This window comes from Spermophilus citellus (assembly GCF_964194105.1).
Source record: "Spermophilus citellus genome assembly, chromosome: 15".
NCBI lineage: Eukaryota > Metazoa > Chordata > Mammalia > Rodentia > Sciuridae > Spermophilus > Spermophilus citellus.
Genome location: NC_138195.1, coordinates 70,124,975 through 70,139,076, shown reverse-complemented (window position 1 = coordinate 70,139,076; position 14,102 = coordinate 70,124,975). Strand labels below are relative to the sequence as shown.

Below are 14,102 nucleotides of genomic sequence, written 5' to 3'. Positions count from 1 at the left end.
ACTAGCAGAGTGATAGTATTTTACCAAGACCATGAGAGGCTTTAATCTGGAAACTGGTATAAATTTCCTAACCTCTCTATAAAAGCTCTACCAAACCCCCACTCCCAATAACAATCCAACAACTGACATTTATATAGTGCTTAGTCTACTCTCTCTGATGTCTTTTGTTTTCATTAAATGTGTTTCAGATATTTTTAATATTGTTGAAAAGAAATTTTATTAGATCATTCCCCAGACAGCAGTGGTGACAGTGTCCTTGCAAGTCATCAGTCAACAAAGGGTAGGGACTGGTACCATGTGCAGGCAGGAGTGATGCTCAGGAGCTGATCAATGTCTCATGGTGTGAGGAGGCAACAGCTTCTCCAGGTGGAATGGGGGAGTTGCTCAGTTGCCTGCTGCAGCCCGACACTCAGAAGAGCTCAGACCCAACTGCTCCACGCCCAGGATCCAGGATGCTGTGTACAGCAGTCTGAGTCTGAGTCTGGCTGAGCAGGCTGAAAGGCAACTTACACTTCTTTAGGATGGGTTTAGGTACCGAGACTCTTTTGTCTCTAACTCAATGCAGCATGCTTCTCAGGCACATTTCTCCCTATTCTTCCTATGCTTATTTCAAAAGGGAAGGAATCACTGGAAATTTGTTTAAATATCACCAAAACCAAGTCTCACAGTAAGTCACATAATAAATGTAACCACCACCACCACCACCACCACCACAGCTGTTTATTAAGTGCTTGCCAGGCACTGTGCTAAAGCTTTACAGACATTGTTTCAGTTAATCCAACAACCCTGAGGTAGATATTTTCAGTGGCTCCCTACCCCCACCCCCATATATCATTAGAGTTGAGGAAACTGAGGCTCAGAGAGGTTAAGTAAATCAACTGAGGTCAAATTCAGCTAGTAAGTAGCAAAGCTAGTAATCTGAACACACCTGACTCCAAAACCCATGCTTTTAAACACTATGCTAGATTTTTCCCATTGAAAGGAAAAGGGCACATGCTCCTTCTCAAAATATTAGAGAGATTTTTGGTGGGGAATGGGGAGTGTTTTTAACTCCCTAAATCAGCTCTTGTATTCAATTCTTGGAGGAATGGAGAATAGTCTGGGGATAAGCTAACCACTGGGCCCCTTTCTCCTGTTTCCCACCCTCTAGGGCTGTTCTCATCTGACACCTCCCCATTCTTGACGCCAGACTACTCAATATGCTATTTTCCTTCCAGCAACTACTAAAATACCAAGGTCAGCCAAACTTGGTGACACTGGGCCAAAGACCTGAGAGAATTTAAGAAACATTCACAAAATGCCCCTCATCCCTGAACTGCTGGACCCTAAGGCACACAGATGCATTTAGATGGAAACACAAATTTCCTTCCCCCCCCCCCCCCCCCCCCCCCGGCTTTCCAAGCCCAGCGCTATTCTGGGAATCTCCTGACTAATCTCTCCCACCCTTTAGGTCCATCCCCTAACCCATCCTGGAGGCCTCACTGATCATAAACTGGTGAGCTTATGGCTGACAATTTCTGAGAGAAATGTTCCCCAAAGTGCTCTGCAGGGATCCTTTGACCTATAAGGATTAGGCAGAGCTGGCCGAAGGACAAGAAGAAAGAACTTCAAGTGTGAGACAAGATAAAAGTAAACCAGGATATACAAAAAGAGGACAGAGCAGACAGAACAAAGAGGGACTAACCAGGGGTAAATCAACAGAGCTACCTGAGGTCAGAAACAGAAGATGGACCCAAGAGGAACAGGAATGACCCCAGAGAGAGGGATCCTAGAGACGATCTATCCAAACACAAAACCAGTGGAGTTTCTGAGGGAAGGACAATTGGGAAAAACGCTTTGGTGAAGGGGCCACTGGAGAGCGTGGGCAGAAAGAAGCTGAGTAGAAACTAGGGGAAAGCTCTGGAAAAGGAAGCTGGAACATTCCTTTAGAACATGCAATCTGAGAAGACACAAAAGGTAAGTGAGCAGGGACAGAGGACAAACAGCTGGAGGTCTCAAAGAAGGGGGACATGCATTGAAAGGCAAGAACTTCTCAAACTCCCTCAGTTACAACCAGGCACACCCCACTATCCACCCCATTTATTTACAACTGGTAACTGAGGGTCATTAACAGCAGCCCTTGTTAAATTCTGCACCAGATGTTGAAGGGTAGAAGAGCCACAGGTGAGGAACTTATGGAGGAGATACAGCCTAATTGTTGGCAACTTCACTTTCTGAGAGACCCACTGCCTTCACTTGAGGGAGCCTCTGATCTAAGGAACTTTCTGAGGAACAAATACCACTTGGTGCCAATTACTAATGTCCTTGAAGTTTGAAGGGACAGAGAAGAGAGGTGAGATGAGGTAACAGACATGAAAAGATCTTGTTAGGATTCTCCATACCCTAAAACTGAGCAGTTAACCTCACTATTAGGTCACAGGTTTGAGCCAGGGATTTCAGTGCTCTCCACACAGCCACAGCTGTGTGTGTTAGGGGGGATCAATGTTGATGGGAGAGGTCTGGGATGAGGTCCCTACCTGGAGAGTCCAGAGCTTCAAGGAACCTAGAAAGCTGTTCTCTCTACCCATCTTCCTCCTCTCTCCACATTGGTGTACAACACATATGGTTGAGAACCTTTGCTTCTCTCATGTGGTTTCCTCTCCAACTAAGCAGAAATTCCTGGAGTTTCATAAAGAGCAGGTTTTATTCACACACCCTGACGTGCTGGAATATGGCAAATACTTATCACAGGTGGGGGGATCAAGAGTATTGACTACTATAGAAAACATCTCCCACAAACAAAAAACTCACTGTTATTCTTTACCCTAAGGCTTCTATGGGACACCCATCTATCTCTATCTCTGTTGGCTCAAACCCAAAGATGTCTGTTTCTGTATCCATCTCAGGCTGAGAAACAGGCCCCTAGTCTGTTAAGAAATACAATCTCTGCCCACTTGTGGTAACACTGAAAGGGTATTTGGCTCAGAAATCTCTGGGGGACAGAGGGAGTGTCTCCCCACACTGGGCTGGCCTACTGGTAAGGATCCTTCCCCTCTCTGTCTTCTAACAGATTCAGATTAATGATCGCTCATTCCTAATTGTCAAATTTCTTTTCCTTCATCCTGTGTCTAATCACCAGTGACAGAAACCATTACGCAAATGAGAGCAGACGACTTCCCCCAACTGTTCGCGTTGGTAAAAACCTTGTAATTTAGAGCTCTGATTTGTAGGGGAAGCTGGTCTCCCCCAGGCATCCTGGGCATCTGCTCAACTGATGCCCAGAACAGCCCTTCCTCCACCCCCAAACTCCAACCCCCCAACAAATATTTGACTTTGCAAAACAGTATTCCCTCTCTACCTATTGGTGTAAAAATGAGAGCTTGCTGCATGGCTGACCTCTAGAGAGGCCCCAGTCCTCCTTTTCCTTGGTATGTGGCTTCCTGTGCTACTGGCTGGGATGGGGGCAACAATGTAGCAGTAATGTTTCATCTGCTAACAAAACTTGAATCTAAATAGTCCTACTCTAGGTGAGTAAAGGGAAGAGCCCCCATGTCTTTCCCGTGGGTAGGGGAGCAGCAGACTATGAATCAAAACTATGGATCATCTAGAATTAGAGCTTCAATTCTATGATGCAGAAGCACACTGGGAAGGCCTATGGAACCTATTCAAGGACATACTGTAACACAATAGAAAACAGAGCTCATTCCCCCATAGCTGCTCCTAGTATTCCTAACCTGTAATATGGCTTCCCAAGCAGTTTTCCCATGTCTTTAGCTATAGTCTATATAGGGATTTCACCCCAAGCTGGATCTTCACCCCCTTGGACTGCACCTGCAAGCAGCCACTAGAAGGTAAGGCCTAGGGGCAGGGCTGTGGCACAAGGGAATAAAGGTGGAAGAATCAACAATTTGGTGGAAAGGAAGGAGCAAGGGTTTGCAGCCAAACAGACTAGGTTTCAATCTTGATTGCCACTAATAACTTAATCTCTTTGAGCCCATTTCTTCATCTGTAAAGTGAGAATACCTACCTTGCAGGATAGTGAGGAACAAAGATCAAAGCACTAGGCACATATTAGGTGTCTAAAAATCAGGGTGGCTATTATAATTTCTCAAGGATCAGGAACAATCCTGCAAAGGTTCTCTCCCTCTTAACCACCTAGGTCAGACCTGTGTTAGAACAGCACCCTGCGAGGACCAACCAGGTGGCACCTGATGCCCTGCTTCATCTCATCCACCTCTTTGAGGGATGAGCCAGGAATGCAGCAAACCTGCTGAGGAGAATGAAAATAATCTGCTCTTTCCAAGTGTGATTATGGTCAAGTTTATCCTCTGCCTTTCTCTTGCTGCACTCCTCTTTCCCCAGAGAGATGGAGGCATGGAGTTCACTGCAATCACATTTCCCAGCATTGGCTGTATTTGAAAGGGCTATACTTGAGAAGGTACCATGTCTGCACAACCATACTGTATCAGAAAACCCCAGGATGGCATACTAAAATGAACACCCTCCCCAAAATACACACATAGGTGCGCACATGCACACATATATCTTCTCAGTCCATCAGGGCACTGTAAACTGAGTTTCAGGAGTGGGAGCCACAGCTCAGACACTGGAAGTAAAACCTTTGGCCGAAAAAATAAAAATGGTGGGAGGCAATAAAATCAGAGACTTCCAATTTCCTCTTCCCTTCCAAAAAGAAAAGGATGTCAAAGATGGAACTGGAAGTAAGTAGACTCTTACTACCACTCTGCCCAATTCCAAGGGCCCCACTTCCACTGAATAGATGTGAATGATGGCCCTTTGACTTGTGTAATACTCTGCTGCCCTGCTGTAAATGCAGCCCTGAGAGGGGTTCCCATGAGTAGCTACTAATAGAAAATGAAATTCTACTTCCATGCTCTACCAATTACCCTACTGAGGGTATCAGGGAACATTACAGCGGGGTCTGGCAGAGGCGCTGGCTTAAACAGGCAAGGCTACATTTTTTGCCCTTGCCCTGAGGTGAATGACAGGTAGTGAGTTAGCTGCCTAAGCTTGACCCCATTTCATCTACTCAGCCAGGAAGCTCAGCAGTAGAGAATATGGCCTGGACAGGGAGGGACATAAGACCCAGAGGCTTTAGCCAGTCAGCCTCAGGTAGGTTGTAGTGAGACTGAACCAACATATGATGGCTAAAATCCGAGTTAAAAAGCTGCAGGCTGTCAGGTAGTACTTCTGGGGGCTCACACTGTATTATCACACTGGAAAAGGTAAGCTGTAGAGAACCTTAGTAAACAGGGAGGCTGGCCAGTGTGTACACATGCATACCAGTGTGTAAAGAAGTATATGCATGAGTGTGCGCATACAGGCGCACACACATACACACAAGCTTGTACCCCTAGAGCCTAGAGAAGCCACAGCTAGAACCCCCGCTGATACCTAGCAGAGGGGCAAGAGCTGGTGCTGAAAGAGAAAAATTGTGTTTATAATTTGGAACGTATACACAATGTTAGGTTCTTATGTTCCAAGGTTCCTTTCTATGTATGGCTTAAGCTTGGTGGTCCCAGCTGGAACCCTATCTAATCCTCTCCCACTGGAAGGCTATTTATATTTAGGCTCTCAAAGGCAAGCCTCCCTTTCAATCTCCCCCTTAGAGTACCAGTAGCCATTCCTACCCAGCCTAGAGCCTGACTGCAAAAACTGGCAGGAGACAGATTGGCCTAAGAGTTGGACTCTGTCCCTACAGCCCAGTTGCAGTGGAGCTCCAAGAGCATCTCCTCTCTCAGGCTGAGGCACTGAGGTTACAGGAGATAGGGCTGAGAGCCAGACCCAGAAGAAGAGAACGAGGAACAGAAACATTATGTGTGTGCATGCACACATACACACACACACATACACCCTGAAGTTGACAGACTAACAAACACAGACGTGATGACAACCAGAAGCTGGGACTCCACACACTGAATGCAGAACTTTAGGGGGTCAGAGAGGGAGAGTGATGGGGCACAAGAGGCAAGGGTGAGAAGTTCCTCCAAATGGGAGTGGAGTGCCAACCACCCTGCCTTGCCCCAAACACCTGCCTCCAGGGCCATGGCAAGAGTCCAGTCCATTAAGTGCAGCGTGCAATACTAGTGCTTGGAGTCTCCTGTCCTCATCAACGAAGCGGTGTGGACGGGATAGCAGTAACCTGGCAGGAGGCCTGGACCCCTGGCAGGCTAATTGTATCGGCCCTTGATCATTGTGTTCAACAAAGGTCCCACCTGTAAAGAGATAGGAGGAGCCAATCAGAATTGTCTGTCCTCTAGTCCTAGAAATTGAATTAGGAATTTCTAGTGATATTAAATATTCAGCCAAGGAAAGGGACAAAGTTTTCATTCAATTCTGTGAACCCTCTAAACAACCTTCCTAAAGGTCAACCCAATATTGTAGACATGACCCATCTTGGAGAGCCATCTTGTATTACCTTCCCTATCAAAACATCCTGTATCTGTAAGCAGCACCAACAGACAAGAGAAGGTCAAAAGAACTAATAATTTCCAAACACCCAAGAGCAATTCTGCATATTTCTCCAATGTGCCTAAAGGATGCTGAATGTAGCCAGGCCTGTGACACACACCTGTAATCCTAGCAACTCAAGAGGCTGAGGCAGGAGGATTACAAGTTCAAGGCCAGCCTTAGCAACTTGGTGAGATCCTGTCTCAAAATAAAAATAAAAAGAACAGGGATATATTTCAGTAATAAAGTGACCCAGGATTCAATGCCCAGTACAAAGAAAACAGCTAAATGCTTCTGTATCTTCAACAAAAGGCCATGTAATTGGGTCTGGTGCCATCTCCCTACTCCACAGGCATCTGTGGATGCCAAGGTTACCCACAGGAAGGAGGTGAGAGCATTACAAATACAAACTTCCCCCATTTACCCAATAGGCCAGTGGTGTACCTGCGTGGGAAGCAGGTTTCAACACTACCTAGAGCAGCCTTGGCCAGCTGGAAGAGCACACGGAGATGCTTTACTGCACGCTTTCCGTTCCAGAAGAATCCTCTCAGGGGTCCCCAGCTGGCACACAATCCCCATGGGGAACATTACTACTAGCATGGAACAGATTATAATTGATCCGCCAGTCAAGCCCAGCCCTTACCAGAAAACAGGATTTTTAAAACACACCCATAACCTCTATGGAGACAGAGGACATCAGATACTGAGCGGAGTTATGTTGAGAATGTCACACCAACTCTGACTTACCTCTTGTGGGTTCCCCAAAGCCTCTCCAAGCATCTTTTCAATGTTTCTCATTATGGCAACTTTCTGATGAGCTTTGAGAGGATATTCAATTCTCTTAGGGGTAGGTGCCCCCTACAAAGAAAGCAGCAGCTCAGGAAATGCCTTTAGCAGTAGGCACCAGTGTCACCCACTCCTATACCATTCTCCCTTCCAAGAAACTAATTCAATCTTATTCCTCTTCATCTCCCCCAAAGACCTGGAGAATCACCTCCAGGAACAGCCAACAACTTCACAGAAGCCCCCAAACCATTTATTATACCTACCTCACCCCAGCCTCAGTTTCATCTGGGGGGAAAAAAAGAAACCAACCATATTCACCTTATACCAGAAGTTCACAGTGATGGTAATTCCCCCATTAAGTAATGACTCTATGTGATGCCACCTGCAAGAAAACAAACAAGCTCCTGTTTACTTTTCAGATGAAGGATAGAAAATTAGATACGAGACCAGTTAAAGGAAACAGCAAAGATGTAATTTTTATGCTCATCCTATAAAACACATGGGCTACAGGCAGTAGTGTTCAGTTTCTAAACACCAAAAAGGCAAGAACAGTTTCTTCAGCCAAAAGCCCTGGGATCTCTTTAGATTTGAGGAATGGTCCTCTTTTCCTGGAGATAGGATTGTCATTTCCCCCATGGTCAATATGCTCACATTTGGATATGCCAATGGTCCTCTAGACCACATAAGAGCAATCCTGCCACAACTTAATAGACATAAATAAATAAAGCTTTCTAGGGAATGAGGAAGTTCCCAAGAGGCACCCATCCCTAGCCACTTCCTCACCAGTACATTGGGATGTAAAGAACATCACCAGGGCCAACCACTGTTTCATAACCAACCACGTTTTGGAAATTGGGGAACCTCTCGTAGTCAGGATTGTCAAAGTCCACCTAAGAGGTTCAAAACAAAAGAAAAAAGAGCAGTCAGTCAACAGTTTCTACAAGTAATCACTATATACTAGTTACTTTGGTACTTAAAAAAAGAAGTAAAAGATGCCTTTAAAAAAGTTTTTAGAATTTATATCTAGCAGAAGACACAATGCACATTAAACTCTCTTTCAGAGAACAACATAAGGTAGCCCATCCTTGAATGTTGAATGATAAAAAATTCTAAGCTTCAGTGCTTCTGAGATCCAAAGACCTGTAAGGAATTAGGACTCATCTGTCAACAACCCTTCAGAAACTTTTCCCCAAAGAACAAATTCTAATCAGCAAAGACTCCATGAAGTAGCAAGGCAACTTTCTCCTCAAAAAGGAAAGGATGTCTGTAGCTGGCCACAAAGGCAAACACAAGCCTTACTTAGGTCCAGGAAACATAGTGACGTAGCTCAATTCTAGTCATCCTTCTCTGTATCAAAAAGAAATAGCATATGTGACAAAAATAACAATTAAATCCAATGGAGGTATATGCATTTTATTCCATGAACTTGTATGCCCATCAGAGTAACCAGAGCCCACCAGCGTCACTGATGGGGTCTGCCTCTGAGAACTAGCTCCATGGGCTATTTTTACTTGTAAACATCTGAGGACCAGCATAGAAGCCTGAATTATGTGAGCTGTACTATGAAATTATCCTCAGGGCTTATAGGTAAGAAATGATCAACCTGTAAACCAAACCTGCTACTGGGAAGGAGAAAGACATTCCCACCATTTAATTTCAAAGGCATTCCTAGAATCTAGAGTTCTACACCCTTCTCAGACCACACAAGCTCACCTGGCTCTGTCTGTCACATGGGTGATGAACAGGATATGGATAGAGGCACTCAAACTGATCCGGAGGGAATAAGATGCATCGCTTATGGCCTTTTATCTGGGCAAAGAAGTTCTGTTGCTCATCATAGTGAGCAGGTGTCACATTTCCTGCAGGACGAAGGACATTTTCTTACCTAGAGTACTGGTTCTAGTGTACAGGCTAAACAGAAAGCTCAGGGCTGGAGAGAAACTCAGCCTACCCTCCCAGTTAAGGGTCCCAATCAAATTTTAGACAGAATCAGGGAAATTACAATGCCAATCTTAGCAAATTAGATGTTACATTTTTATAGATAGTAAATCTAGAAAACATCACAGGTAAGGGTCCACCATCAGCTAGCAAAGTAGATATTTCTAAATGATGGTTGCTGTCTATACTGTAAGCAAGATCAAAATGTTCCAGTCTGGCAGGGTAAGATACTACGTATACTTGTACCTTCTTGACTATGTCAAGAATTCAAGGGAAATAAAACAGAAATTACTAGTCAACAATGCATGCATTATCTACTCTAAGGAGTTAACCTGTCATTTTAAGTTGTATGAATAGGTTTTTGCTTTGGATAGCTCTTTTGGGGCCTAGAGATTCTAAGCCTTTGCTCCCACTTCACCATTCATGTGGGATGCAACACTTCTCAATGCAACACTGGGGCTTACCGGGGCAGCTGACTCTCACTAGAAGGAAGCTTATCAGTTCAGTGAAGAGGTTATTGTATAATTTAAATTAGACACATTACTTAAAATGCATAAATTAGTTCTCCCCTAATGTTCTATGTCCCACCTACTCATGTATAATTGGATCACATCTGTATCCTTTGCACAGTCCTTGAGTAGAACACACACATCTACACAGAGTTTAGAAAACACTCCCAGCCCAGCCTGGGTATGCCAAACAGTTGCCTTCTTAACTAATAAGAGTTCACATGCATCCTCAAAGGAAAGGAAAGCAACAGAAAGGTCAGAATCAAGGAAACCAGAAATGGTTCATTCCTGGCAGACCAATTAAGAGCTGGTTTCACAAGCTGTATTGCTGGAAACTTTTTATGCCCACTGTAGCAAAGGATTCAAATCTGAATAAAGGACAATGAAGGGAGAAGAGACTTCAGAGCTCAGTAGTGACTGATGAGTAATGACTCTGCTTCCTTGTTCAACAAAATTTATTTACTATTTGTTAAGTATGGGCATGACACTGAGCTAGTATGGAAATAAAAATGAGAGACAATGATCCTGCCCTATAAATAGTGTTCTTTCTCCTCAATGGAGTTTAAATGTTTCCCTTTTTATTCAAACTTAAACAAAACAAACATACACCAGAAGAATACACTCATGTATTTGCTTGTATGTGTATATAATTTTCTGGCAAGAAACACAAGTGACTAATAACATGCAGTGCCTCCAAGGAGAGAAACTGGGGCAGCTGAGAGACAAAGGTGGAAGACAGACTTATGGCTATGTTCCTATTTATGTAGGTATAAATATCTACCTAAATGGTTGAATTTATATTGGAAAAATAAATTTTCCCAACTTTTGACTGGAATAAAAATCTTCTGAATATAGACAGGTCCAAAAGAGAGTAGCAGCCTTTCAGAGAGGTCCCTAACGTCTTACACAGATGAGGAAGGGCAAAGGGAATTTTTTGTTTTTGTTTTTAGAATGCATGAATCTAGCTTAAAATTTATTCACATTTCATTTTTGTAGCTATAAGATAGTATCATATTCCTTTTGGGGGATGAGGAAGCTGAGGCTTAAAAAAGTTCAGTGACTTGTTCAGAGTCATGGAGGCTGAGGCTGGGGCTGGGGCTGAGCGACAGCGCACTTGCCTGGCATGTGTGAGGCACTGGGTTCAATTCTCAGCACCATATATAAATAAATACAATAAAGGTTCATCAACAACTAAAAAAAATTTAAAATAATAATAATAAAAAAAGAGTGGAGACAGGATTATAAAACAGGTTTGTGTGATTTTAAGCCATGATGCTTTCTGAAAGATTTCTTACCTTCCATGCCAATGAGCAGCAGGTTAGAGGTCAGCTGCCCCCAGCCACGTTTTCCCTGTTGCTTATTAATCCAGTTCCAGTTAAAACCCAAGAAGTCCATGACGATCTTCCTGCCCACAGTGTCATTGAGTGTTTGCTGCAGATACAACCTACATTCCCCAAGAAGAATATTCCATCAGTGCCTACACACACACACACACACACACACACACACACACACACCTGGCATGACCTCCCCATATCTGGAAATACAAACCCAAATCCACACCACACCAGCATCTCCCACAGAAAACAGCTATAATCATGTAATTTTAACCAACATGAGCTGGGTACAGGTACTTGCTTTGGCCAGTGACACATCCAACATTCTGGTTGCTTCCAACCAGAATTTTAAAAAACAGTCTACACTACTCCACATGTGTTTCTGTCACAGCAACTACAAAGTTCCAGGTAGTAGCTACTGGGGCTATTTGGGTCTCAGAGTGAACAAGATAATGTAAGAACAAAATGATGTGACACATGATGAACATAGTAGGAGTAAGAAACTGTTGTTGCATTTCCCTGAGATCTGGCTTGAAACTAGTTTATCTTAACTGATCCAACAGTTATCTGTAACAGCATTCAACAGTTGAAGTACAGAGGACACCTCACTGGGTGCATGCCCCAGGTTCCTAACATACCTGAGGAAAGTCACAAATTACTTAAGGGATATAAAAATGTATGCACATTTGATCAAGTTCCATAAGAAACATTAATAAGAGAGCAAATGTGAAGAAGAGAGAGAAGCAGCTCTGTCCTGGTTCTAAGAATGGCAAGCCCCTCAAGGGCTCAAAGACCTCTCACTGCCTAATATCATAATAGTTAAGGCAATATTAATTAGAAATCTTAGTAAGTTGGAAACACTAGCTACATGGAACCACCAAGACTCAAACACAACCTCAGGGTTCTCCCTAAAGATTATCATGTACATATTTACACAAAAAAAATTTACAAGTAACACTTTGAGTCAGGGACACTCCCCAAACATAAACCTAAACAATATTCCTATTATACTTAAACAACCTGAATGGTTATAGTGAAGTTAGTTGGTGTTAAAAGTCAACTGATAAGGCAAAACCTTATGGTCATTCACCATGAAGTCTCAATGACTGTAACTGCCCAGAGGAAACCTTACAGAGTGAGAATGAAGGCCATCTGGGACCTATAGAAGATGCTATCCTTTTAAGCTGGAATAAAGGCAGAAGAGAAGAATCATTCTCCTGAATGTTTCTTGTGTTTGCTATCTATCACCGATAACTGTGGAACATCAAGTCTCCCTTCCACTCTGATTTTCTGTAAATGAAGAGTTTCCCAATACCCATTTAAACCAGAATCACAACTAACTATACAACTTTTCATCATGAACTGTCCCCAGTCAGCACAATACTTTAGGACAAAGGCTGCAAACTGGCTATCTCAGAGCTAAATCCAATGATAGACATTTTTGTTTGGCCCCTGCAGCTTTTGGTTAAAAAAAAAAAAAAAAAAAGTGAGACTACCGCCTACATTTAAAAGTCAAAAAATTTTAAGCAAATAAAAAAATCCTCATTTTGAACCTCTTTGGAAAAATCAGAATATCTAGTAATCTGCAACTGCCCTCCCAAATGGAAACAAGCACTTCTCACTTGAACAGAGTATGTGTGTGTGTATGTATATATACATATATATACATATATATATATACACACACACACACACACACATATGATGACTTCAGCTTTATTAGTTTCCATCCAGACAACTTCACTCATTTCATTCAGCTGCCTGACTCTATTCTAGACAACTGTGGCTCTCACTGTATGAAGAAGATGAGAAACTATTATAAAGATTCACAGCTTAAGTCTAATCATTTTTTCAACCCTCAGGCTAAAAAACCAGCTGGTTATAGTTCTAAGAACAACTAAACCCCCCACAGGACAGAATAGTCAAATATTCACTTGTCAGATATACAGATATGGAAGATACCAATCTCCACTCCCCCAACTCTACCACATCTTCAAACAAGTTCAGAAAGGAAAAACGGATGCCTCAAATCCAGTGAAAAACCAAGATCTGGGAACTTACCTCTCGTCCCCACCTTGCTGCTGTATATCCTGCAGTTTCTCAACAAATTCATGAAATTTCATTTCCTCCCTGTTGGACCTCGGTTTAAAGTTCTGGAAATTAGCCATCTTCTTCTCATCATAGTACAAGAACTTGTGAGTGCTGGCACTGTACACGGAAAAGTCCCCGTTGCCAATATTCTCTTGTAGGTATTCAAGATCCCATTTTAGAGCAGGATACACAAGATTTGTGTCAGTCAGCACTACAGGTTCCTAAGTGAAAACATTGGATGAAAAGAAAGAAAAGAAATCCCAAGGTGCTAGAGAGCTCTCCTCCCATGATTCCAACTACTTCCCAGCTTCATAACAATCTCTCCCATTAAGGAGTACGAATTCCTTAAATCCATTTTTCCTCTCCATCCCCCTTTAAGTCCTAATCCACAGACCGGCCAGTCCCCACCTCTCTCACCATTCGCCCCTGACCTCTCCTCCCAACTTGGTCTCTTTCCCCTCCCACTTTAGACGCAGCCCCGCCCCCACCTCATTTTCGATGAGCTCCTCCGCCCGGGGGTCGCTCTGACTCAGACGCGGGATGGGCCGGGTCGGGAAGCTATAAGTGCGCAACTGCGATTCATCCCAGGCGGGGCCCAGGGCTTCAGCCTCTTCCTGGGGCTCTCCAGAGCCCGAAGCTGCAGCCTCAGCTGCTGTTGCCGCCATCTCTGCCGCTAGGGACGGCCCCGCCGGAAGCGGAAGCCCCGCCTATTCCGGACAAAACCCACAACGGAAACCATAGAGACGAACTGCAAGAGAGAGCTGTCCAAATACATTCAGGACGCGGCGCGGAGGCCTGGGGGAGCTCCTCCTAAAGGTAACCTATAGATCTGCATCCTAGGCTCCACTCCTGGAAAACTAGAGCTAGGCCTCAGTCCAACGGAATAGGGGTGGTCATCCAGTAAACTAATCCACAAAATATTGTACCTCTGTGTTCCCAGGCCTACATAAGAGACAAAGAAAGAGGAAAGTTTAAGCTTAAACTTTACACG

General features: G+C 43.8%; 1 protein-coding gene across 1 annotated transcript; it reads right to left on the bottom strand.

Moving 5' to 3' along the window:
- Positions 1–696: 696 nt before the first annotated feature.
- HIF1AN (hypoxia inducible factor 1 subunit alpha inhibitor) lies at positions 697–13,880 on the bottom strand. The gene is made up of 8 exons (XM_081268494.1): positions 13,600–13,880; positions 13,082–13,332; positions 10,979–11,127; positions 8,950–9,095; positions 8,020–8,126; positions 7,555–7,618; positions 7,198–7,308; positions 697–6,215 (listed from the first exon to the last, which is right to left on the bottom strand). Exons 1-8 carry the CDS (start codon positions 13,774–13,776, stop codon positions 6,171–6,173), a joined length of 1,050 nt encoding a protein of 349 aa, XP_081124620.1. The 5' UTR covers positions 13,777–13,880; the 3' UTR covers positions 697–6,170.
- Between the last annotated feature and the right edge of the window lie 222 nt (positions 13,881–14,102).

Bases quoted from the DNA above. Each gene is read 5' to 3' on its own strand.
- HIF1AN (XM_081268494.1), bottom strand. From the start codon at position 13,776: ATGGCGGCAACAGCAGCTGAGGCTGCAGCTTCGGGCTCTGGAGAGCCC. The intron at 13,333-13,599 runs GTGGGGGCGGGG...GTTTTCACTTAG, and splicing joins AGGAGCTCATCGAAAATGAG to GAACCTGTAGTGCTGACTGA. The intron at 8,127-8,949 runs GTGAGCTTGTGT...TGAACCTCTTAG, and splicing joins CATGTGACAGACAGAGCCAG to GTGGACTTTGACAATCCTGA.